Raw genomic sequence first — 26482 nt, forward strand, 5'->3', positions numbered from 1 at the left:
GTCCAACACGTTGAACTCCCTGGATCTCCCAGCAATCTACAGTACAGAGATACTGGGCCAAATGTGTCCTGGGATGAGTCCACGGCAGTCCGTGGATTTGCACCGGGGGGGGAGGGGGGATTTAGCTCCGTGTATTTACTGAGCAGGAATGGGGCCGCTCTTCCCCCAAGCGGGCTGTCTCTAGCAGTGGCACCTCTCTCTCCAGCTAACTGGGGAGCAGAGACTAGCCCGACCCCGATGTTCTGTTGTGTGCATTGCTCTTGGTATTCACTTTAAAGGAGCTGGAAATGGACTCCCTCCCCCCGTCCCCCCCAGCAAAGCTTTGTTGTGCAAAACTAGTTGGACGAGTTAGGGTGTCGCTGCTCCGGATTGCTCTGGCCAATGGAACCCGATCCACCCTGCTGTGCGTAACAGCGCAATTAAGGATTTAACCAAGCCTATGCTGCGCCCCAGCCAGCAGTCTGCCAGAGACAGAGACAGACACAGAGACTCCCAGCCTCCTCCCCCAGACATGTCTGCTTAGCCCTGGGCAGCCCCAGCAGCCAGCCCCAGCCAGCAGCAGTCGCCAAGCTATGACAGGAGTATTTGACAGAAGGGTCCCCAATATCAGATCCGGCGATTTCCAGGCTCCTTTCCAGACGTCTGCAGCCATGCACCATCCGTCTCAGGAATCTCCGACTTTACCCGAGTCCTCGGCTACGGATTCCGATTATTATAGTCCGACGGGGGGAGCCCCGCACGCCTACTGCTCGCCTACCTCGGCTTCCTACGGCAAAGCGCTCAATCCGTACCAGTACCAGTACCACGGCATGAACGGACCCGCTGGGAACTACCCTGCCAAAGCCTATGCAGACTATAGCTACGCCAGTCCTTACCACCAGTACAGCGGGGCTTACAACCGGGTGCAGAGCTCTTCAAACCAGCCAGGTGAGAGCTGGGGGGGGGGGGAGTCTGGCATGGATTAATGGGGGGACATCTTGCTGATGCGGGGGGGTGGGGGGGGGCAGCAGGGGAAGTGGACCCGAGGAGGAACATTTTGTGGGAGTAGTGGGTGCTGGGAAGCCACATCGGAGCGGATGCCCCGAGCGGGTTGCTGGGATGGATCCTTCCTAGGACTGTTCTGGGCGTCTGGCTCCGTGGCGTTGACTCTGTGTCCTGCATAGCCAGCCAGCCTTCCGTGGGGTGCAAATCAAGCCACCGAACTCATCGGCATGATCTTAAAACTCCTCTCAGAAGCAGCCGTCCATTAGTAAAGCAAATGTTTGTCAATTGCTGAGGGCCCCTGGGGCTGCCCCCCAGAGAAATCTAAGCAAAGCAAGAGAGAGAAAAAATGTCTGGCGTTTTTACGTCTCAAATTCCGGCTTATTGCAAGGGTGGAAAACTAAACGCCGAAGTTTCCTTCCCCCTCCCCCCCTTCCCACAGCTGGGAAAATCCCTGGAAAAATGCAGCGGTGGAAGGGTGCGGATCTGGGCGGATTTCTACCCCTAAAACACTGAAAAGTCTGTGCGATTTGCAACGTTGTGCTTTAGCCGGTTGGCGCTTGCTCCGAGATGAATAGCACTGGAAAGAGCGCGGGGACCTGGTGGCGTGCTCGGTGGCGGGCAGGCTAGGGGCTGCGGGGGAGCGATCTGGCTTTGGAGAGGTTTCTGGGCCGAGCCGAGCTCGTCCCAGCAGCGCATTGTCTAGCCCGGCTCGTCTTCGCATCCCGCTCGGGTGCGGAATGAAAACCACACGCTCCCGAGCGAAGCTGCCTCTCGGGGGCTCTTCTTACACATTTCACTTCTTACAACATTCAGGAGCGGACGGATGCGCTGGGGTACCTTATATCTCCCCTCCCCTCCACCCCCATGTGAAGTAGATTGGACCTCACAAAAGCAGACGCTTCCAGTAGCAGCCCCAACGGATTGCAGGCAGCCTCTGCAATTCTCTCCCGCAAACCTTTTACGCCATTTTATAGATAGCTCTTTGCTTTCACTTTTTTTTTTCCCTGTCGTTTGCTCTTGCTCCTCAAACCAAAGGGGAAATAAAGGCCGCTGGTGTATTAAGTCTATTTGTAAAAGAAACCAGACGCATCTGTGCGCCCTTTGCAGATCAGCAGCGTGATTATTGTAAATATAATCGGCCCTCTGTCTGAGCCGGACTCGGCCCCTTTCTGTTGCACTGAAGGAGACCAGTTTTCTTGTGGGCCTTTGAACTCTGTAGACCTCAACAGAGCGTCTTCCCTGCCTGGGAGACTGGGCTGGCTGAGGGCTGGAATTCGAGACATTGCAGCCTGCGATTCAGCGGCTGCAACTCGCCCGAGGGGCGGAATGGGGGGGGGGATGAAATATCCTACACACACACACACACACACACACACCATAGCTGGGCTCCTTTACACTGGAACTTTAGACTTGATACAAACATGAAATAGTTGCAGGCTGGAACTGATCTGCAATCCCGGCTGCCATCCCACGAAGAGATCTCCCCCAGCAGAGTTCACAAAGAGTGAACGGAAGCTGGGTCGATGCCCCCACCGCGACGGTGGGAGATCACTGCAGTTACCCTGCCAGCCCCCCTCCATTTCTTCGCCGATCTTCCCCCAGTTGTGTTTAACTAGCCCTTCCAACCCAGCGGGTTGCGTTTGTAGAGTTGGCGGCTGCTGGGGCCGGGGGGTGAGGAGCTGGATCTTTCGGTCTGCTCTTTTCTCCATCGGGAACTTGATTTCTCTGGGAAACTCTAACCTGGTCTATTCTGGATTGTTTTAGAAAAAGAGGTGGCGGAGCCCGAGGTGAGGATGGTGAACGGCAAACCAAAGAAAGTTCGCAAACCCAGGACTATTTACTCTAGCTTCCAGCTGGCCGCCTTACAGAGGAGGTTTCAGAAAACGCAGTACCTAGCCCTGCCGGAGAGAGCTGAACTGGCTGCTTCTCTGGGGCTGACACAGACACAGGTAATACAGCCTCGGGGCCTGTCGCGTTGTCCTTATTAATAAGGTCTTTCTCATCTACCAGCGAGGAGGGCGGATACCACTGGTGAGGGATGGAAACAGTAGCCGGGTCCTCTGCATTAAGAGGCGAGAGATAGGCCTGAGTTTCTGGGCATGGACCGGGTGGGTTCTGTTGAGTTGTTGTGCGATACAATCCGTTTTGCATTGCACGCCCCTGAGTATTGAAAGGCTTGGGCGCTCGCTCGCTTGCACGACCAGGAGCTCTGGAAGCCGGGATTTGTGTAAAAGGCAGGGGGGAAACGTGAGAGTGCCTCTAGGATTTTCACAGTCTGCCTGAAGGCTTGCAGGTCCTGTGACAGGGCGTCTGCAGAGCCCAGCTCCGTGTGCCTGCATCTCTAAGGCCGCGCTGTAAATTACGAACAGAACCTGTCACGGTTACCTCGGGGGTGGACTTCGTGCCACAGGAAGAAATACAGAGATGTCCTGGGCCACCCACCCGGCCGTGCTCTTCCGGTGCGAGGCCGGCCTGGCGGTTGTTTTGTGTTTACAATCTAGCGCCGAAAAAGGTGCTGGGACAAAGAGAATCCCTTTGAAGAGGACTGAGCCTGCTCAGGTTGCCAGACAGCGAGACTGGAATAGACGAATCTGGATCGGACGGTTTCTCTCGCTCGCCTTTTTTTTTTTCCTCCTCCTCGGCTTCCTTTGAAATGTTTTTATGAGCGTCTCTTACTCGCCCATAAACAACATGCTTTAGAAAGAGAGGGCGGTTGCTTTCGCAAGGTAAAGCACTGCCGCCCCTCCACAAGGTAATACCCACCGAGCGGGCCGGCTTCGTCATCCCTGGAACCTAGAGGTCAAGGAGCGCAGGGGGGCGAGTGGGGACGCAGGGTCGGGCCCGACAGGGGTCGATGTAAAGAGCACCCTCAATAGGCGATTGCCCTGAATCACTCAGGTGCTGGTGTTTGTAAAGATTTAACTCGCTTCTCTCCCCTCCCGGACTGAAGACAGCCCCTTAGCCTGCTGCCTTAGATCGTTTTTCCATTATGCTGGTATTAATCATTTCGATTTCCCACCCTCTCAGGTGAAAATTTGGTTTCAGAATAAAAGATCCAAGATCAAGAAGATTATGAAAAACGGGGAAATGCCTCCGGAGCACAGTCCCAGCTCCAGCGACCCAATGGCTTGCAACTCTCCACAGTCACCTGCGGTTTGGGAACCCCAGGGCTCGTCCAGATCCCTCAACCATCATCCTCATCCTCATGCTCCAAACTCCAACCCATCCCCTGCATCCAGCTACCTAGAAAACTCCACTTCCTGGTATGCCAGCGCTAACTCTATCAATTCCCACCTCCAGCCGCACGGCTCCCTACAACACCCCTTAGCGCTGGCCTCTGGGACAATTTATTAGAATCTTTTCCCCCTGGACTCCTGTGTTTTACTGTTAAGGAATAATAACAAAGGAATGCGTAGGGGGGATTTTTAAAGGGAAACAAAACAAAACAAAAAGATTAAATGTGTAACGCTTGTGCATGTAACTTATTGCATTTCAAAGGAGACCCTTTTTTACAGACGGACAATTTTTGCTCAGCTGTGGACACTATCAATGGTGCCTTGAAATCTATGACCTCAACTTTTCCAGAGACTTTTTTCAATGTTATTTTAACCCTGTAAATAAGTGTAGATAGAGGAATTAAACTGTATATTCTGAATAAATAAAATTATTTCGACCACGAGAGACTTTTCCAAAATACCCCTTTTTCCATTGCAAAGGGGAAAAAAGAGAACAGCTTTGTTTCGTTTTCTTGTTTGCAAACCAGCTGTGTAGGGCCCGAGCCTTGTGCAGATAACCACTCCTTGCTTAGAGGAGCCATCTCCTGGAAAGCACTAAGGACTGCGAAGGTTTTCCGGCTCTGACCCACCCAGAGTCCCCCGCTAGGACCAGTGGTTCTCTTCCACCTGGAGAACGGGCTTTTCCAAGACAATTTACACTTTCAGCCACGTTACTTACAATTTAAAAAAAGGTAGAAATCCTGACACCTGGAAAGAGAAATCTCTGTCTAAAGCCCCTCTGAATCCTTAGCTGAAAGCAATTAGCCTTGAGAGCTGCGCACTCATCAGTCGCTGTGTACGCTAGGGTAATTATACAAATTACATTTCCTTCAAAGGAGGCTTCTAAATATGAGAAAAGGATAAAATGAGGGCAAAACTCCCCTTGTGCCTATTCAAAGCTTGTGTCGGGCAGAGGCGATCAGCAATCGGTACCATCTGAATAAGGGATTTTGGAGGAACCTTTCAACTGTATTCACGGCAAAAGCCCAGACCTCCAAGCGATCATTATCTTCTTCATATTTAAAGTCTTACTGCAATTAAGGGGGGCAATTTTCAGATAACAGGCTGGAGATCTGATAATGGGAAAGGAGAAATGGGGTGTGAGGTTTCCCACAATACACGGGGGCGTTAGTGATTGTATCGTGTGAGGAACGTGACTTCAAAATGTGTGCTTTAATGTTGGCCTCCTCTGATACAGAATAAAAATATCTCAACACCGTTTATTACTATTTATTTTCACCTTGAAGAATTCATCCCTTGAAAAAAATTCATTGGACAGACAGGCGTCTCCCCCGATCATTTGAAACCAATCTAACAGCTGCGTTCGCATAGCCGCATGGAGGGCTCTGTGGTATCATTCATTCCCTTTAGCGAAGTTAGCCGGCTCTGGGGCAGAACTGAGCGGTATTAAAACCTGGATTAGACATAAGAAAATGTATTGGAAATGCGTTGCCGTGCGGGCAAACGGCAGCAATAAATGTGACAAAGGCTTTTGGGGCGGGAGGGGGGATCAGAACATAAAAAATGACATCCTGTCATCTGAGGATTTCAGTAAGAGCTGTTCCAGGGCTTGGAGACGAGACCTGAAAAGACACGCTTTGTACCCTCGGGCACATTTACCTGTCTCTAGTCCCTTCTCCCCCGTCTCCCTCCTTCTTTTCTCCCTCAATTCTCGTCTGCTGTTCTTCTTCTCTCCCCCCCCCCCCAAAGAAAAGAGGCTTGCTGTTTTGTAGCAGGTTTGGGGGTGGGGGGGGGGTTGGCAACTGACTTTTTAGTACAATGGATTAGTCTGTGCTTTAGAACTTCTTCTTGGAGGTTGGAAAGGTGTGTGTGTGTGTGTGGAGGGGGGGTTGTACAGACACACGCGGACACACATGTACACGCGGCATGCAGTGATTTACTAAGTGTTTCTCTAAATGGCGATGGAATATTGGCTTTAGTTGGGGGGGGGTATCCGTAAACATTTGCTCCTTTGGTTTCTTTTGTTATTTTTTTTTAAACTTGCCGCTTGCGGGGGCAGCCTTCTCTATTTTACACATTGTTCCCTGGACTCCTCGGTTGCGTGTTGAGTATTTATTGCCTGCTGATTTTACTTGCAAGGTTTTGGAATTTCCATCACTCTGAAGCTGCTGAAAAAGCTCCACTTCTATCTCCTGCTAGCTTCCTCTTCGTTAAAAGAAAAGCTGGGAGGGTCTTTCCTCTTCTGTGCTTTTCCTGGCGCTGCTCTGGACAAGCGTCATTTTAAAAGAGCTTTGGAACCTGCCAGAGACATTCCCTCTTCTTGTGATTCTCTCTCTTTTTTTTTAAAGGTTTTGGACACAAGAAGTGGAAAGATATTTTCCAAAGAGTTTCCCCGGCCCGTCTTCTTTCCTTCCTTCCTTTCTTATATACGATCCCAGGCATTTTAGGGAGTGAGGGAGAGGAGCAGAGAGGGGGCATTTTATGGTCAACCTTGACTTTGAAGCTTTGGGTCTGGGATTGTTTAGCCTCTTATTAAAGGCAACGGAACCTGGTTCGGAGACAACACAACAGCTCTGCCCGTAGATGTTTGGATTCAGTGTCACTCCCACTCCAGAATTTAATTTCTTCTGGTGATGTCCCGTCCCCTCCCCCCCAAAAAAATCCTCTCCCCGCCCCCCCAAACAGACTTGACGTGGTCGGGTTGGTGCTGGGCAGATCTGCGATGGAAACCCCCGCAGCTCGCAGGCCAGGAAAGAGAGGCCTGGAGAGGGGCGCCGTGTAAATCCCCCCAGTGCATACTGTTGTAGATGCACATCACTGCGATACGTAGCTCTGTACCCAGCACGGGCAGCCCATTGCAGGAGTTTATTTGTGAAAGTCATCACCAGCTGCGAACAGCACCGCTAACCCTACCTAACACAGTCTGGGGTACAGACCGGGACACTTCTCCCCTGCGTGCCCCTCTCCAGCAGAACAGGCGGTCCCAGCCCAGCTTTGGACTCTCTGCAGCACACCAAGCGCGCCCCTCTCCTTGGTGCCCCTCCATTCTTGCCTCTCCTGGTAAGAGATCAGATGAACTGGCCTTTGTCTGACGAGCAGTTTGTCCTCGGCGGGTCGCTGCCTTTTTTTTTTTTTTTTTTTTTTTTCCTGGCGGCCCTGTGGAGTCGGGGCAACCCGGGGAGCCGAGAGCAGCCGCATTCCTGTGGGTGCCGAGCGGCTCCAGGGCTGAGCCGCAGGGCCTGCCAGGCGCGCGCGCGCACACACACGGCCCCCGTTGCCCTTGAGCTAACGCTCCTGACAGTGCATCCACACAGGCGCTCACCCACCCACCCACCCACCCGCACCCCGCTCCGCCAGGTCCCGGAGCTCGCCCTCGGAAAGTGCGCACACCCGGGCGCAGAGGGACACACAAAGCCCCCAGCTTCGTCTCTGCGCTGCAGCGTCCGTCGGGGCGCTCCGGATAGCTCAGCTCCAGATGTCAGATCAGTCGGGTAGGAGCCTCTGCTGGGCTCCCCTGCTCCTGTGTCCAGGAGGACCCTTGTCACAAACAAACCATCCACTCCCGAGGCCTGGTCACTTTCCCTATCAAATCTCCCTGGCCCTTTCTCCGCCTGGAGGGTGCTTCACCTCTGAGAGATGTCCAAGTTTCCTTCCAAACACACACGCCAACCTGTCACCACATAAACCCCAGCCAGCTCAGGCCGGCATTTTTTCGCGTTCACTTCTCTAACCTTCCCCCCAATAAATTATCCCGAGTTGCACTATTCCTTTGTATAGGCATTCAGGCCTCCAGACGTTACATATTTCAGATCTGGCAGCACCGACCTAGGAATATATCATAAACGTGCATCGCACATGTGTTATTTATTAAATATTTCTACCACGCAATTTTGCGACTGACAGACTTTAGGGTGTTCAGTTGTGGATTACAGAACACACATATATATATATTGCTTCGGTAACGCTAAACACACACACACCTCCTTGCTTTCAGTCATCTGAGCGGTGCCTGCAGTAATGTAATAACCTGTTTTATAGGTCAGACAAGAACCGTGAAGATAGGAATTGGGTAATTTACATGAAGCCTCTTTTTTTTTAAGGGAGATTCCGAGTTAGAGCAATTAAATGTTTCAGCTCTTTGTTCTGCGGGGCCTCTGTTTACGTGTGATTTATGGGAATAAGCAGTATTTTATCTGTCAAAAAATGTGCACCTTATTGAGGTTGATCCATATCCTAAACCAAGATTTATACCAAGCCGTGAAATACCACACATTACTACCTTTAATCAAAGAAAAACACTTCCAAGTCACCATAGAGGTTTCATTTCATTTGGGTGAGGAATCTCAGTTGAGGTTCAACTGCGCACTGCCAGCCACCAGATTAAATTCACCTCTCACTGAGCAAAGGGAATTGCAACCTGAAATATGGGTTGCACTTTATAGGGTTTCATTGTTTTCCACCGTTCAGAAAAGCCTGTTACGTGCATAAGACACCAGTCTAGGCGTTTGTATAGTGATCCTCAGCTACTGTGAAGCGAAGTAGGTCCACTGACTTTATGGCATCTGAGGATCTGCCCTTAAATATCGGGTTCCAGGAAATCTTTTCGGTCCCCTTTACATGCACCATATAATGTATTTTATAGGCTTTCGACTTGTGATATTCACTGATCCTCTCTTCTTCCTTTCTTCACGCTATTCTTATAGATTTCCACGAAGAACAGGCACATAAAATTCGCATATTAACATTAATTAATAGTAATATTATTAACATTGCGAAGAATGAATTTAGTCCTTAAAGATCATAAACCCAAACTGCCTTAATCAATTCCACCTTATAAGGAGCCCGAGACAATGGGCTTTATAGGAGCTGTTGTAATTTACCTATACAACTGTTCCAACTCCTTTCCAGGTTTAATATTGAGTGCGAGTGAGACCAACCCTACAGGCACGAAACTATCCCATTTCCTACCATAAACCTACAGTGATTAACCTCAAATATGTATCTCCTGGATTGATTTGTTTTTAAAGGTTTAACATTAATACAGTCCCGATTACTAAAACAAACAAACAAACAAAAACACTTTGGTGATTTGGCCCATTAAAAAAGAAGCAGGTTGGTTTGGTTCACATTCGGGGTTAATATAAGCTAATCACGAGACTAAAGCCCATAGCCCAATGAGTTAACCTTACTAGTTGTTAGGCAGTCGTGTTAGTCAGACTCCTTTGTTTAATTAATTACAATTAAGGCATTCTCTGCTAATTTCCTGTAGGACTCCTGATGACTTCTCCACTGAGTGAAGGCGAAAGGGAATTAGGCCTATGGGCTCCAGGCTCACATGCTTTTTCCACGATGGCCAAAAACGATGCAACTTTCATTTGGATTTTTAATTTTTTTATTATTATTATTTATTATTACAAAGAAAACGTTTCTGTTCCTAGGAAAGTGACGTGCAGATGGTTAAATCATCTGAGAGAAAGCAGTCGCTTCATTGACAAATTTGCTTTCTTTTGGGATATGGGAAGGAGTATAGAGGTGTTTTTTTTTGTTTTTGTTGTTGTTGTTTTTTTTAAACTAGGGAAACACTGCCTGGGACTAGATGAGCTGAGAAAAGGAATGATTTCAGACATGAGCTAGCAGAAGAACCAGCCACTGAATACACAACAGACTCACGCTATTTGAGACCTGGACACGTAACACTGCAGACCACTGATTTGCTATTTTCTTAATTCCCGCTCTTCTTATTCCCTATGAATCAAACAGTCTTTTGTCCCTCCGAGTTTGATTTGATCGCTACTGTTCACATTTCACTTTTGTATTTTTCTCTTCATATACTATTACTCATTGAGTGCCCCGTGAAATTACAATCGTACATTTTCAACTCAGCAACCCATTTGCAGTACAAAAATAGGGTCTAAATAATGGCTGAATTAGCCCTACTGGACAGTTTCAGATGTAACACTCTGTAATAATTATATTGCAGGCTGGATTAGGATGCTATTATCATAATCTGGACGTTTACAATTATCTGTAATTTGCAAAGATGCGCCAGGTCTTGATTACAGCAGGTTTTTTTTTATCAAGCTAACCATCACTAAACAGTGACAGTAATAACAGCTAATTTTGCTGGCAATATAAGAGGTGCTGGGGTGTGCAAACAATTTCACACCTGGATGTGCTCACTCAACCAAGAATATAGAGAAAGAGCTTCTGCCCTGAGACTCAGAAAAATATTCTACACTGCTTCTGTTCAGTATAGATTTCTAGACCCTGATCATTGCTTAACAGATTTTCACTGGGGGTAAGTTTTTATTTTTGTATACTTCACCGCACAGTTCATCTTTGCCTTTTCACACTTTCGTGGTTACTTTTGCTGCTTTTGTAATTTCTGTCATCCTACTAGACCACTGTTTCATAGATTCAGAACTCTGTCATTTTTATGAGTATTTCTACATAGTCAAGAGGATTTGGGTTGGTTCTTGGTCTGAGTTCTGTAAGGCTAGCTTTCACTCCAGAAGCTGGGATCCTATAGGAAATTCTCTTTCTATAGATATGTTTGCTATTCGGCTCGATAGACATTCACAGTGGACATTGGTTTCTATCTAGATGCGCTGGAAGAAGGCTGATGGCTATACCGCAATAACGATGCATGTAAATCGTGAGTCCTTTTTTGAACTGCTAGTCAAAGAGCGCACGATATATTCATTCAGCTCTTTCCCTGCAGCGGTGTATTTTATACTCATGTACCTCGTGTTCATTGTCATAAATACACCGCACATTTTCAGAGGCAGGCTGTAGTTTTAACCTTTCAAATTAACTCAGATTATTTGCTTACTGTTATTGCAGGAGTGGTAGAGTTTCTGATCAGGCAAGCACCGTTTCATCTGCAAACAGCACATGTAAACTATCCCTTACCAAAAGCTTGATTTAAAGCTCTTACCTTTTATCTGAGACGGGGATAGGCTTTTAAAGAAGCCATCGTTTTATTTCTTGCGGGGCCAAGCTGTCATGCACCCCAAAAGTTAAGAAGAAAAATGTATTGCTTATTCAATCTTATACAAACAGGCTGCTGAACAACAGTTACGTGAAACCAAAATTTTAGGAAGCCATAAGGAAGGAATAATGAGAGAATTGTTCCTATTCTATCTATAGATGACGCTGTTTCATGAAACTCTCTTTCGGTGGCAGCTATATAATGTTAAATGACAGTCTTTGCTATCATTTGCTCACTATATTACTCTTGGAAAGGCCTGCTCGCGTCTTTTTACGTGTCTGAATTGGGTTAATTTTTTTTTTAAAGTCTATCCTTGAAATAATCAGAAAGTACAAGAAAAATTTGATCACATTTTTCAATGCAGCACGACACAATGCAATCGCTATTGACAGCGCGTGCAAGTGTATTTTATAGTACAGCAGCAACATCTACTCCAAAATACATGATTAAAGCTCTTTAGACATCGTATTTATAGATCAGTCACACAGATTAAGTCACTGGCTAGGAAAGAGTTAAGTATTAGCCCACGCAATTAAGGGACAACTGCCGTATCTTTAGGTTCTGATAGAAAGGGTCCTCTTGGGAAATGGGATGTGTGAGTGAAAAGATAGATAGATAGATAGATAGATATTTGCTGTGTTTCAACTAGTTTTAGGATTAACCTGCATAAATAGAGGCTTGATAGATGTACACTGGATTTTCTACAAAAGAAAAAAATACTGTTGGTTTAAATGTCTGGTAGCTTTCTTTCTCACGTAATTTGAATAATTCAGTGAGACCCACTACCAGCTGTACTTCTGAAGCCTCTTCCATTCTTTTCAGCATTATAATTTTGGTTAATTTTCAATTTTAGGTCCTACGTCTCTGCAATTTGTGTATGAATAACAGAATAATTTTCCTCTTTTGTTTCGCCTTTCCTGTTCCTGAATCTAAATAAAGATGGCTTTTTAGTATTAAAAGTGGAAGAAAATTACAGGTAATTATCTTTGACGGTAAAAACGCTGTAATCAGCGGGCTACATGAAAAATTACTCTAATTATGGCTGCATTTAAGAGAATGGGGAAAAAAACCTTCTTGTGGATAAAAACCTTAAATTGTCCCCAATGTCTGCTTCAAATTGGATGGCACTGCAGCTGGAGGCTTTGTTCAGAATTGATCATGGGGAGCTCTGAACCCAAAGTTTCACAGTAGGAAGGGGGAAAAAGAAAAGAAAACATTTTTCCTAATGTAACAATACGAATGGTAGAAAATGACAAGACTGATCGGTTTTGAACCATTCTGAAGACTGACTGAGCGTGGAAGTTGCTCAAAAAAAAAAAAAAAAAAAAAAAAAAAAAAAGGAACTGGTATATTGGTAAGTAGTCTTTGCTTTGTGTCTAATTATAGTGACTGTCCTTTTGCACGACTGTATGTAGCTGTCATTATATGGAGCACTCTGAGTATCTCTATTGACTTCTGATAAATGGCTCAGTGGTTTCAAGGTTCATAATTTGAAGGATGCCCAGGTCTCTAGCCATTAATTCTCGCAGTATGGGGCTTGTGTGGGGAAAGGACTTTCTTTTCATTATTTCTGTGCTTTGCACAATATCATAAAGATATAATTCGCCCTGGACAGTCCGCTGTATACCTATGCACCTTTCAAGCTTTGCAAAATATGACACAGCTTAAATTATCTGTCTGTTAATCAAAAACAAGGAAAGGCATCTCTTTCTTTTTTCCCCAGCCCTACTTGTGTAGGAAGTAATGCAAAGTACTGAATTTTACTTTGAGGTAAACCTCAGGTTAAATGACACCATAATGTTTTTCAAATATTGGAATTACCGAAGTAACGTAACCTAAGAAATAATCGGGAGATTAGAAACATCCATGATTCTCCTTGCAGTAGTTACATACATATTGTCTCAGGTTTATTCTTTTTAAGGAAAAATCTTTTCAAGGGTTTATTGTTAGATATATTGCTCTCTGCGTCACAAAATGTGTGAATATCTATTTACCTACCTATCTATCTAAAGCGTGTGCTTTACAATATATACAGAAATACAGGACACATGGACGTTTTGTGGCTTTTACTCTATATATGAAAGAAGACAAAAACATACAAAGTATATTTACAACTAAAATTCAGCAATATATACAGAAAGGTTGCTCAATATAAACGTCTCTATAGCTTAGTGAATGAGAATGCCACCAATCAAGTACTGAACCTTTCAAAGCAATAGGTTGGTTGTTTTGGTGGGTTCCTCCTTTGCCTTTTTCTTGTTCATTTTCAGGGGACTTTGGGGTGGGAGTTTGGGAGAGAGAGATCTGAGGGAGAGACAGTGGTTTTTTCTTGGTTGCTGTCCATTCCGTTTGGATAAAGCATGCAGTTTTTGCTTCGTGGTAATGTTTTAATTTTACAGTATATTTTCCTTTTCAAGCAGTCCCCCCCCCAGTCTGTGTTTGGTGACTACAAATGCAGGAGCTTCAATAGCCTCACTTTCATCATGTGATACCTTTAGCTCATTAAACAAGTAAAAACGTTGCCATGTATACTCAGGTTCTTCTTGTGGGAAAAGTCTGTAAAAAGTTTGCTTTGACGTATACTCCAAAGCGATGAGGCTGGTGCCTTCGAGTCCAAATTCAAATATCCTAAAGAGAAGTGTCTTATGTGCTCCAGCACGGAAGGAAAAAAAAAAGAAGAAGAAAAGAAAAAAAAAAGTTCTTTCTGTTCAGGATCAATCACTGAGGTTACTAAAAGAAAAAACGAAACGAAACGAAACAAACAAACAAAACAAACAAAAAAAAAACAACACCCCAATCCTGTCTCCTTGCCACACATACAAGTTCACACAGAGCCTGTTAAATTGGCACCGTTGACAAGACAGCGGACTGCTTGCCATGTCGAGACGAGGGCTCCTTGATAGCCTATTTCTCTTGGACAATTCACATCATCTGTGGTCTCTGCATTGTGTCTTGATGTGGAGAAGAATACCAGTGAGAATAACCAGGCATGTAGCTGTTGGGAGGCATACTGACTCCCTTGGCAGAAGCTGAAACGTCCCAGACTGGAGGGAGAGCTGGCGACCGCGGAGACAGGGCAGCGGACCCTGGCAGAGGGTCGCTCTCATGGGGATTGCTGCCTTGCTTTAGCAGCTTCTTAAACTTGGAGCGTTTGTTCTGAAACCAGATCTTCACCTGTAATCAAAAGGCAGCAGATATTAGGCCGCTGACGAGCACCTAGCTGACAGCAGGAAGCGCCCGACGGGGTTTATTTTGGAAATATAGAGGGTCCTGGTTTTCCAAATGGGAAAGATGGAGATTTGGGGTCAAGCTGGCATTCTTAGGGGGTTCAACGCGACAGCATTCGAGCGAACGCATTGTTAAGGAAGGGTAAAGCTGGAAATCGAGATGTAGGTTTTAAAACTGAGTGTTACTGAGTGTCCAGGCCACAGCAATTAGAGCACAAAAGAATTTATACTGTTTTAATTTCTCACTCTCTTACACACGCACGTGTGTGCACATTTAAGTAAGCACACAGACATATATACGTACATATGGACACACGCATGCATACATACATACATGTACATACAAATCATATTCCTCATTCAGTATTTGGGAGGTCGTCTGAGCAACTGGACAAACGGGGGTCACACAGAGGGAATCATATGAACCTGTGCTAGGAGACATGGTAATAGTCAAAGGGCATCTTAAAAGTAAAACCTGAATCAGACAGCCCCTACCATCAAGCTGTTCGTGGTTATATCGTTGGGGAAGAGCCTGAATAGAACAAGTACTTTTATCTTCATTTTAAAACCAATGTTGGATGGAAATTACCTTTCCAGGAAGAGTAACTGACATAAATCATGTTGCGTGGCATCATGCCGAATCTAGTCAAGAAAAACTCCCATAAATTGAGTTTTCCCTGCACGAGATCTGCAGAATCGGGCCCTCCATGTTAATCTGGTATATGGGTGTAATTTAAATATTCAAACTCTTGATTCTGCAATGCTTGCAGGCAGTCTTTATGCAAGGCTACTGGTCAATGGGACTGCCGGTTTGCCTGTAGATTTTCAGGAGCAGGCCCACATCTTGTGTGTGTCAGCACAAATGCCATTTGTACATTAAGCATATATATTTCTTATAATTCATGTCCTCTCAGTATTTAAAAAATTGCTCAGGTAAGATGCTATTGCCAAAGGCAATTATAAAATATTGAAATTATTTATTAATGCACATAAATACGTTTTAAATGAATTGACACCATTTATCCATTTGCTTTTCTACTAACCCCTGCTTGTGAAGTCTGTAATGCCTCATGTGTCTTTCAAGCTTAAATTAGCAGAATAGCACAGCTACACAAACCACACTTAACTATGGCTTAACCTGCTATAATTTTGTACACGGTTGTCTTTTGATCTTCAGATCCATTATCACCTTTTGTACATTTTGCCCAAGGGTAACCACTGCATTTCAGTTAGTCATCCAAGATGAATTAACTATTGGTTTTGCAGGTATTTTCTAATGTGCTCTTGTCTCTATATGTTGCCACGATCTGCCTTTTTATTTTACCTCTGCCTCAGGCCTAAGGTTTTCTTGCCTTTGTTTTGTGCTCTTGTCACAATTGAACAATTTCACGTTGATGCAGTAATTATTTTGCTTCATTTATTTTTTATAACTGTGCCATCAAAGGGTAGAATTTGATAACTACTCGGCAGGGGAAAATGCAGATTCAGTGAGTTATTTCAGTAGTAAACCATTTCCTCTGTACTGTGTAAAATAACTCACATCACATTAGGTATAATAGTAGCATATGTGTTACCTTTCCTACTACCATGTACAGAGGGCAAGGCTTCTAGTGAAGATTTCTGTTTGGTTGGCCTTGGTAGGACCAGGATTGCAGTGATTTGGGGTTCCCGGTAATTTACCTGTGTCTGAGTAAGTCCTAAAGAAGCTGCCAGTTCAGCTCTCTCTGGAAGTGCCAGGTACTGAGTCTGCTGAAAGCGATGATTTAAAGCCTGAAGTTGTAGACTGGAATAAATGGTTCGAGGCTTCCGAATCTTTTTTCCTTTTCCATTGAATCTGATTTCACCGTTTTCAATCACTGTTGTTTTTTGCTGATCTGCAAGCAAACAACACATTTGAAATATCACCATCGCAGAGAACGCTGCACACCCTCCTTAGCTGTTTAACTTGGGCATTTTGTTGCCCCCCCCCCCCAAAAGCCGCATGCAATAATCCCATTGCCTTAGGGTGCACAGGTTCTGAGTGCTTAAAGGCAGATAGTAATTTCTCTTATTAGAACCGTGCCAATCTACCGACATAAAGAAGCTGTCCCTGTGTACTGGATGGCTTGTTCTACTTGCAAAAAATACAGCATTTGCTTACTGAACAGATTGCTAGCTGCACAGCCATCCAGGTGTTTACACGGCTAATTGACTTCATGTCGCCAGTTTGGTGGCCAGTGACTCACCAGCCGCTGAGTTTTAACAATCCTTTTTTTCCCCCCCTTTCTTTTTTCTTTGCTCAAATCAATACATAAAAATAAACTGCTAACTGCGGGGAGGCAAAAAGCAACGACAAACTCATCTCGAAACTTTCACTCCTCGGGTGCTAACAGTCATTTTGTCTAAAGACGATCACCTCGCGTAGGGTCACAAAGGAGCAACAAGCATTGTCTTTATCTCTTGGCCGCTGATGGGATCTCCGCAACATACAGCACTTCTGCCCAGCCATACAGAGACCGCTGCAGAAGCAGGGCGCTCGGCGCAATGCAAATGGCCAGTTTCACGTTATTAATGTAATTTATCCGAGCAGTAGGCCAGCGCTCGGAGTATATTAATGGGCAACACGAACAAACAAACACACACACACACACACCCGCACCTACACAGTCCCAAACCCCCAGCCACACAGCGCTCTCAGGCTGGAGAGATTGCAGCAAAGCAAGGCAGGGCTGCTGCTATCGCCCTGGAAAACAGGTCCGTAGAGACGCCCGGGGCTTTGTGGACCCACAACTATGTGTCTCATTAAAGCCACACCGTCCAGAGCTGGATGTCAGCATAGACACGCACACCTCTAGGGCCGCAGGCGATGCATAAGCTAGTCCCGCATTGCACACCGCCTTCACGCACCCAGCCGGTCCGAAGCGAAGGGAAAAGAACCGAAGCGCGCAAAGAAGCGAGTGAAGGCGGCTCCGGGTCCAGCCGGGGAGCGGATCCCCGCGGGGCTGCTCAGCCGCCAACCCCGGGCCAGGCTGGCCGAGGACCGCGGCCGCCGGCCGGAGGAAGGAAGGAAGGAAGGAAGCCGAACGCGATAAGAAAGCGGCCCTCGCTCACCTGCCTCGTCCGCCCGCGTCTGGCCGGCCGCGCCGCCGCCGCCGCCGCCGCCGTGGTAGGACTGGAGGTAAGGGCTGTGCTGCGAGTGGCTCACGTAGGGGTAGGCGGCCAGCGAGCGGTGGCTGTAGGAGTTGCCGCTGCCCGGGTAGGGCGAGCCGTGGTGGTGGTGGTGCTGGTGGTGCGCGTGCGAGCCGGCCGCCGAGTGCAGGCAGTGCAGCGGGTAGTGGGCGCCTGCCATGGCCGGCGAGCTCTGCTGGGAGTGGGGCGGCGGCGGCGGCGGCTGCGGCGGCGGCGGCGGCTGCTGCTGCCCGAACTCCATGAAGGCGGATTTGGAGGAGTCCTGCGCTTCCAGCCCGTCAGCCATCGTAGTCATGGTCATCATCAAAGTTTGGGCGTGAGGCAGAGCGGGGCTCTCGGGCTCGCCCCCAGCTCGCTCGCTCGCGCGCTCTCCCCAGCACCTGAGCGCCGGTTCTCCCGCCCGGGGAGTGAGGGCGCGGGCTTTTTTTTGTTGTTGTTGTTGTTGGGGTTTTTTTTGGGGGGGGGGGTGGGTTGGTTGTTGTTGTTGTTTTTTTTCCTCCCCCCTTTTTTTTTGGTGAGGAGCAGCGGTGAGAGAGGGGCCTTGTTCGCGGGGGCGGGGTGAGGGGAGGAGGGGGTGTGAGCAGGGGGAGGGGGTGGGGAAGGGGAGGGCTAGTCCTGTGGGGGGGGGGGTTCTTTCCCTCTCCTCTTCCCCTCCGTTCCCCCCGTGTTTTTGGGGCCGGCGGAGTTTAAAGCCCAGGTTTTTTAAGGTGGAGGCTGGGAAAGTTGCGCTTCTGCTTTTTTAGACTTGAGGCAGAGACGCCACAAGTCGAATGGTTCGTCTCCAAAGGGCAGCGCCTCCCCATTGGTCAGTCAACCCCTGACGTCACCACCCCGGAGCTGCGCCTGGCGTCGGGGCGCGCTTTGAGCTTAGCCCACCTTCCGCGGCTCAGAATGCCGGCTCGGGCGGCGGGTGCGCGCCTGACACTGCAGCGGCGCGGCGCGGCGCGGCTCGGCTCGGCTCTGCTCTTACCCCAGCCCGCTGCCGACGCGCGCAGCCCTCGCAGTTCCCTTCCTCCGAGCCACCCACCGCGGAGACAAAAGCAGCGCGTGCTGCACGCTGTCACGGGCGCGTTTTCGCCCGTGCCGTGTGCATTTTCCAGCATACAGGCCAGGGTAACAGCTACTCACACCCTAAAGGTATTTCACTCCATCCATACATCCCAGAGTTTGAACATACCTTAGGTTCCCCTTTACTGTACTTCAACCCATGCAGTGAACACAAGTGAGAAGGGAATTTCGAAGTGGAAAACCAGAACCCCAAGTGCATGCTCCAGCCCCCCCCTTCCCACTGGGACTCGATCCCTATTGATCAAGACAATATTCGCTGTATTTTAGGAAGAGCAGCAGCCTGCTCACGGCAGCAGCGAATCATTGGAGATCTGACACTAATGCATTTTTTCCCCCTATTGAAAACAGCAGCTACTGTAATGCTTTCAAATATATGCAAATGATACATGCGGTTAGTGGTTTGGCAAATCTTGATTACAATATAAACTACCCAAGAAAAAGTGCCTTCCTCCTAAATTTGTCTTTAGATTACAATTCCAGTTGATTTTATTTTATTGTCAACATTATTAATGATAAAAATAGAGTCGTTTTACAGTTATTTTTACTTTCTGGAAGGAGGCAATTAGACGTCTAATCAGGAATACACAAAAATCTCCCATGATTAACTGCAGTACTTTGTTCAAATTGCTGCTATAAAATTCAGAACAATTTGCCTGTAATGATTATGGACTGGGTTTATTTTGGGAGGTGGAATAAAAGTGGATATAGCATAAATTATCCTCTAATTATACACCAGTGTCGCCTCAATTATCCTCTTATCAAAATGGTTGTCTAACTGCCGCATTTAGTTTCAATTCTCTCCTTTTTTCTATAAAAAGAACTTCATACCTTGTTATTATTAATCCATTTATTATTTGCAAGGGGATTTATATCTGAACATCCAGGTGGTATTACCACTTCTCTTTCAAAGATGGACTGAGGAAAGACATTTAGTTTGAACCAGCACTGGTGTGGATTTATCCTTTTTTGGTTCCCCCGTTTAAATCTCCTCGCGTCCAGCTAGAGAGAAAGCATGAACTCCAGAGACAGACCCTACCGAAGAGGACCCAGACCCAGGTAGAAAAAGGAAGGAGACGTGCAATTGGTTAAACCTAGAGAAATCTGAAAGTTCTGTAGCTTGGGAAATGGTATCAATCGTCTGGCTTTGAAAACCACCAGCAGCTGCAATTTGCAAAACAACTTTCAGGACTAAGCCCAGAACCATACCCAAACGAAGCACATGTCCTGACACTATTTCTGAGAGCGACATTTCCAGGGGATTTGCAGACCATTTAAAAACGCATCGCTTTCGGAAACATCAAGAGGGATTTAAAAAACAAACAAACCAACCGTTGCTTTGCTTCCCAGCACGGTTATTAGCCCTAGGAAAGTGGTGGAAGTGGTAGAACGTGATCTCGCAATTTGCATATTGCACCGTACATGCAGTCGATGGGTTTACACCAATTTTTTTTCGGTGCACAGCACCTATTCCCTCGGCGCTTATAGACTGCAACTTGATTATTTGGGGGAACTGAAGGGGGTCTTTTTTTCAGGGAGGCCGGGATGTTTTATTTCCCCCGCCCCCCATCGGAGTTCAACTTCTTGAGCCTCTGGAGTCGGTTCAGTAACTCTGAATACAGTTGTAAGTGTCTCGCTTTTGCTCTTCTCTTTTAACAGGAGTTCCACTTTAACACGCGAAAGGGTAATCCGATCCATGCTTTTACAAATCTACAATGAATAAAAATGCTCATAGTAATATAGGGAGGGAGGAGGACAAGGGAAAGAGCGGACTATAACATTCGTACTCCAGCCTCCTGTTCCTCCTGGGGCTCTTTATTCATGGGTGTAGGTAATGTACTCAATAGGAACAGGTACATTTGGCAGTTTTATTGCTTTAGACCCTCAAGCTTATTGTTAGCATCGCGAAGGCGTTTTGCTGCAGGTGCACATGCTACCATTTTCTCCACGCTTTTCGGCAACAGCAAAAGCATGCATGACAAAAGATGTCAGAAAACGGGCTAAGGCATGCTTTCAACACGTTGTTTCGTTGTTTTGAAAGGACTCTGGCTGCACACTATATATTTCTGGATTATCACCTGCGAAAGGTGGAACGCTGTACGTCCTTTTCCAGTAAAATCTACATGCCGCGTTTAAGAAAGAACTGGGTGGGCATTCTAGGCATGAAACAAACAAGCCAAACAAACCAAAAAAGAGGCAGGAATAGCCGAAAGTAACTGCTTCCTCAATAGGCAACATGGGGCTAAGTGTGTGGCCGTGTTTCATCCTAAACCTGGGGCTAACTGACGGGTGTGCACCTGTATCTAGAACACATAGGAAAATGTACGTATACCTCTGCGTGTGTGTGTTTGTGTAGATAGACTTTCACTTTAGAATAATAAGAGCATATATAAGTATAAATAATAATAATATAAATACATATATATTTATTATTGATTTATTATTGCTCAAGGTGTGTGGATGGATGGATGGATGGATAGATAGACAGATCCTTAAGGTGTATACCTAGATATAGATGTAGATATCGCTTGAGCAATGTACAGGGTAAGGCTTGGCATTTTCTATAGGACAGTTGAATACATGAACCCTTATACCGGTATTTCCCCCCCGATTTAATTAGGCAATTCTGTCAATACGGAGCTGGCGCTTTCCAGGGTTGATTGGCTGGTGTTAATAACTCTTGACTAAAAGGAGCGATGTTGGTTGGAAATATTTATTGTTTTCTTTTTGTCCTCCAGTTCGGAGGGACCACACCTTCAGGAAGTGGAAAGTGCTGAAGGGGGTTGTGGTAACGCCGCACAAAAGGGGAGGTGGGGGGGGGGGTTGTGTCTTTTCTTTGCTGAACTCTGGTTTCATCGCCGGCAGGAGCTAGGCTGCGCCTCTCTAGCTAGCCCCATTGTCCCTGCGGTCCCATTGCTTCAGGGTGTCCTTTCCCCCGCGGAGAAGGGAGGGCGATGTCTGCCAAGGAAGGGACCTCTATTATTCTAAAGGGGGGTGGCGGAAGGCAATTTGGAGACGATTGGAGGCCGAAGCGTTTCTTTGGGAGGGAAGGCAGGTGTACATAACATTTCTTCTCATAGGAAGGCAAGATTCGAGGCCTAAGCTTTTTTGGGGGAGGTTATGTGTCTGAAGGAAGGAAGAAAGAAAGAAAGAAAGAAAGAAAGAAAGAAAGAAAGAAAGAAATTTCTCAGTAGGGCTCTCACATTAATCTTTGTCTCAAACAAGAGTCTTGGAGTCAGAAACTAATCATCTATCTATCTATCTATCTATCATATAGTGTGTGTGCCCTTCATTGTGTTTTATTAAGCTTTAGTAAATCAGGGAAGGGGTTGGTTGCCAAGTTGGGCTCAGTTACCAGGTTGATTCCAAAGAAATTAGACCTGTATAAATAGCCTTTGAATTCACAGAAATAACTCGGTATTAATTTACATGGTCACTAAAGAATCAGCTAGTGTGGGAAAGCCTTTATTTCTTTCCAGTGTGGACTTCAAGTGTTTGAAAAGATATCAAAAATCAATAAACACATCGTGAATCCGCACAGAGAAAGAAATCCCTTGCTACCAGAGCTGAAGCAAAGACAATTTTGCTCTCCTTTCCAGACACTCCCGGGACTGAGGCTTGCAAAGTTAGTTTTGATGGGTTGTGAGAGGGTCTCGTCTCACGAGAGGCAGCTCCTCGTACATTTCAGTCCCTGGTGGAACCGCTCACCATTTCTTTTTTTTTTTTTTTTCTTTCTTCCCAGTAGACACTAACTGGTTCTCTGGGATTTAGACAAAAGCTAAAGAGCCACTTTTATATATCATCATCTGGTAACAAATATTTCTCTACATGAAAAGCAGCAGTTAATCATTAATGATCTATCTTCTAATTGTTTGGTTGTGTACATTTCTTTGACTGCCGAATTCAAGCTCTCGAAGCAAGGTAGAAAGACTAGTGCCAGAAAATGTTTATTTACGGCCACAAACCCCAAACTACAACCATGTCTAAGGTTTAACGGTCCCTTAGTCAATAACAGGCCAAAGCTGATTTTATTGCAGTTTTACCGAAACACAATGATTTCCGTATTATAGAAATCAAATGCATTGGGCATGTTTGGTGCCACTGTATTGGAAACATAAAGCTTGGCAAACTGGCATTTTAAAAAGAGCAAGAGTTTTTTTCCACAGCGGTACTTATTGGCAGCTAGAGTCAATGGACAAATAACTCAAAGTTAACTAGAGAACACCACAATGGTATTTAGTTAGGCCTTCGAAACTAGCAGATAATCAATTGACGAGAAATGGACGATGCACACTCATTCTTACACATATGTAAACACACACCCTATCTTCATCCGCATATGCACGTATGTGCACACCATATACACTTCTAGTAATCATTTTTTAAACGAAAACGTAAAGCATGCAATGGTAAACATGCCATCTCGCTCTCATTTTATTTTATTTTATTTTATTTTATTTTATTTTTAAGTCTATAAAGTCAGGTTTCTTTGGCCACAAAAGATACATATAACACAACAGACACAACCATTTGAAGGAACTGACAACAACAGGAAATAGGAATCTATTTTTAGGGTATAATACGGAGTTATATAATCAGCCAGCGTCTTCCTAAATGCCTCCGAGCACCTTCTGTTTCATTCATTCATTCATTCATTCATTCATCATTCAAGCACACCAAAGAAAAACAAAATACCACATTTGTATCTCTTATTTTTTTCCTTCACACTAATCTTATCCTGGCAATATACTGATGGACTTTTGCGGTTTATTCCTTGTTATATCAGGAACCCAAAATCCAAAAGCTTTTTGTTTGTTTGTTTGGGTTTTGAAATCGAGTCTTTAATTAGTTTAAACTCCTAAACATGTAAATACAGGCGCTAGCTGAATGATCATTTTAGACCGTATTCTTGCAAAATGGGCTCAAAGCAGATTTCCACGCATTTTGGACATCGGAGCACACCCCCACAGGCGAGGCGACCTGGTAAACTCACACCAACACATACAAACACGGAAACATTTGAGCTAGGGAATTATTTACCCAAGAATTACTGCAGAAGTCAGAGAGGAACTAATTTTATAGTGCTATGCTGTGCATTTTCTAGTTACCGGAACCATGCATCCAGTTACTTAGCTTCTGAGGAGGGAAAGGGCAGGTATTATTGTATGATTCCTTTATGGTGATATAGAGAAAAGTTCTTGGGAGGGGAGGGGGCGCGATATTTTAAGCCGTGGAAAGCCTATGTTGGAAAAAGGCGAATAATACGCCTCCGGGCGATAACCTATTAATGATATATTAAAATACATCCTGATATACGTACACTCTATCTATCGTTAAATATGCATTGCCGTTACTGACTAAACTTTCGACTAACTAAACACCCGGACTGTACCTTTGGGTTCTGAAATGCTGAGCCCTACATGAAGGCGGCTGGTTCACACGGGAGGCGTGCTTCCTACATACTTTACTTTTGACGTTGTTCACAAGCGTTAGCTGCCCGGGAATGACGATTCCACAACACATAAGTAAAAATATGACTGATTAAAATCGTCCTTCCCTGGCAGCTCGACTCTGGCGTCATTATTTACTGCTCCCAGAGAGCAGAGAAAGGCTAAACGGAATCTCCTCTCCTTACATACATCTGCTGATCACATTTTTTTTCGGTCTCATAAGCCTGTTTATCCCAAAACACATTTACTATTCTCTTCTGCCAGGATGTCACATTGCCATCTCCTTAATAGCAACTGAGTGGGAAGCAAAGGATCCCACAAAAAGAGGTCACCTCCTCAATATGAAAGCAAGCTATTTTAAGGAGAAGCTGGGGAGTTAAACGCGGCCAGTCCAAGAGTAAGAGCGGAGTGGAGGTTTTTCTGGATTTCAACCCACTAGCATCATAACAGACAGGCAGGCGTCAATGGCTTTCCATACTGTTAGTGTGAAGGAAGTGGCAAGGGGGAAAAAAAAAACCCCGAGCCTGCAGATGGATCACACACGCAGCTTTCTGTATTGTAGCGTGGGTCCGAATAATAGAATTCAGAAGGGAAAGATCCGCAGAGAGCCAGCCACTGTCTGTTGTACAGATTTGTAGCGAAGCCTTCGCTGTAATTAAAACCTTACAGCCAGATTAATTCAATGTGTTGCTCTGCAGCGGTTTTTTAATAGTCAAAATCCGCTTTAAAATTGAATTAAGCTTAAGGACGATTTCTGCGAGGCTGTCCACATCTGCCAGAGGATGGGAGATAATGTTATCGCCCAGCACATTTCTACCTTCTCTCTGTGGTCGAGTTGGCTGGGGAACATGATCAATAAGGGACCAATAGAAGGCTTTTAGCAGGGAGCTAAGCATGGTGCTTTGGGCAGTGAGGGGCAGATGTATACAGCAGTAATATTAGGAATATTAAGCAAAACACACCAAACACGACTCCTCGTGTTCAGTTCTCTCTCTCTCTCACACACACGTCTGTCCCCAAGATTCATGAGGGAAAATTCTCCAGTATAACTCGAAACAATCTCAGCTTGAATGTTCCCCCGGGTGTAAACGATCGGTGCCCTCTCTCTATTAGCAGTTGGGTGACAGACAAGAGCAACTTGTGCTTCTTTTTTCCCGCCCCTGCCCCCCCCCCCTTTTTTTTTTTTTTTTTTTTTTTGAAAACCTTCCAAAAATTAAGAGTAATATTTCAAGATCTCTGTCAAGATGTCTCCAAAGCTTTTATTTGGCACGCCCCCCGAGTGCTCTGGTGGTGCTGAAATAAATGTTTTATTATATAGAAAAAACCCTCTGAAAAAGACACGTTCAAACTTTCAAACTTCGAAGTGCCCGACTTGGAAGAGCTGAGAACCTAATGTAAACTCTGGGCCCTTTTAAGTCAGCCACAGGCTACAATTTCTCTCTGCGGTACCAGCCAGTCTACCCCCAAACCAAACGCAGCGCTCAGGGTTTCAGAATTCTTGTACCTTCCTCTGATCCAGCTGCAGCTACTTCGTCAATATTTTAGACGCTCAGATGAACGTGTCTCTTAAAAATACAGGGCGTCTCGTAAAATTCACGATTAGTATGTCACTTCGGCAGCGTTTGAAAAATCGCCAGCTCCTTGGCAAGTGAAAGCAGACGCTTTAATTGCCTCAAATTATCGCGATGTCCTCTTTTCATTTTGTTTCGCCTCAGTTTATTTTTAGTACGCTTCAAATGCCTACACATTTCCCTTGTTGAGCTCAGTGCAATTATTTACTCTACCTTTAGGGATGCCTTTACCAACCACTGAATGGAAATGTAGTAAACACTGAAAACAGTAAATCCAGTTATTGAGGTTTACTTAATATTAAGGGAAGTAAATATCGTGATTTTACTTTTTCTCCAGGCAGTCCTCATTATCTGGTATAGATTGCAATGAGCTGTTCCTATTTTTCCTTTCAATATTTTTGCTTCTTTTTCAGGATCTCGGTACAGTGTAAAAAACAAATCTTAAAATTAAACTGGAACAGGTAATCCAGAGGGATTCATTATCTAAAAACTCTCTAGAGAAAAATCTAAGCAGAAACCCATGTCTGGGAGTTTAAAAAAAAAAAAAAAAAAAGTAACACCCTCTTTAGCAACTTTCTCCCCCAAATTCCTCAGGTTCCGATCATCTACAGCAGAAAAGTTCTTGACAATGCCACTAATGCACTTTCACTGGAGTATTGAATTCGCCTGCCTGATTAATTGATCTCACAGACAACACTGAGACTTAATTTCCTGTGAGTGGAGATCGTCACTTTTCCCAACCTGGATGGTGCAGTCCCCTGAATCGTCACCCCAGGACAAAGAGCATCTT

The 26482-nt window shown here is 45.6% G+C and overlaps 2 protein-coding genes and 2 long non-coding RNA genes across 4 annotated transcripts in view; 3 read left to right on the plus strand and 1 right to left on the minus strand.

Moving 5' to 3' along the window:
• The first annotated feature begins 338 nt into the window (after positions 1-338).
• Positions 339-4665, plus strand: DLX5 (distal-less homeobox 5). The gene is made up of 3 exons (XM_067561691.1): positions 339-927; positions 2749-2933; positions 4012-4665. The coding sequence occupies exons 1-3, from the start codon at positions 573-575 to the stop codon at positions 4336-4338; spliced, it is 867 nt and encodes a 288-aa protein (XP_067417792.1). The 5' UTR covers positions 339-572; the 3' UTR covers positions 4339-4665.
• Positions 4666-10442: 5777 nt separating this feature from the next.
• On the plus strand, positions 10443-12149 carry LOC137162130 (uncharacterized). The gene is made up of 3 exons (XR_010922293.1): positions 10443-10518; positions 10824-10875; positions 12065-12149. It is a non-coding gene; the product is annotated as an uncharacterized lncRNA (long non-coding RNA).
• Positions 12150-12321: 172 nt separating this feature from the next.
• Positions 12322-26482, plus strand: part of LOC137162129 (uncharacterized) — a 49298-nt gene continuing 35137 nt past the window's right edge. The window contains exon 1 of the long non-coding RNA XR_010922292.1: positions 12322-12565. This is a non-coding gene — a long non-coding RNA (uncharacterized lncRNA). The remainder of the gene's footprint in view (positions 12566-26482) is intronic.
• Positions 13263-18056, minus strand: DLX6 (distal-less homeobox 6). The gene is made up of 3 exons (XM_067561692.1): positions 17529-18056; positions 16119-16312; positions 13263-14385 (listed from the first exon to the last, which is right to left on the minus strand). Exons 1-3 carry the CDS (start codon positions 17908-17910, stop codon positions 14134-14136), a joined length of 828 nt encoding a protein of 275 aa, XP_067417793.1. The 5' UTR covers positions 17911-18056; the 3' UTR covers positions 13263-14133.

The sequence above is a fragment of the Emydura macquarii genome, unplaced genomic scaffold (genome assembly GCF_026122565.2).
Source record: "Emydura macquarii macquarii isolate MOO-44397 ecotype Brisbane River unplaced genomic scaffold, CSIRO-AGI_Emac_v2 contig_2422, whole genome shotgun sequence".
NCBI classification, from domain to species: Eukaryota; Metazoa; Chordata; order Testudines; family Chelidae; genus Emydura; species Emydura macquarii.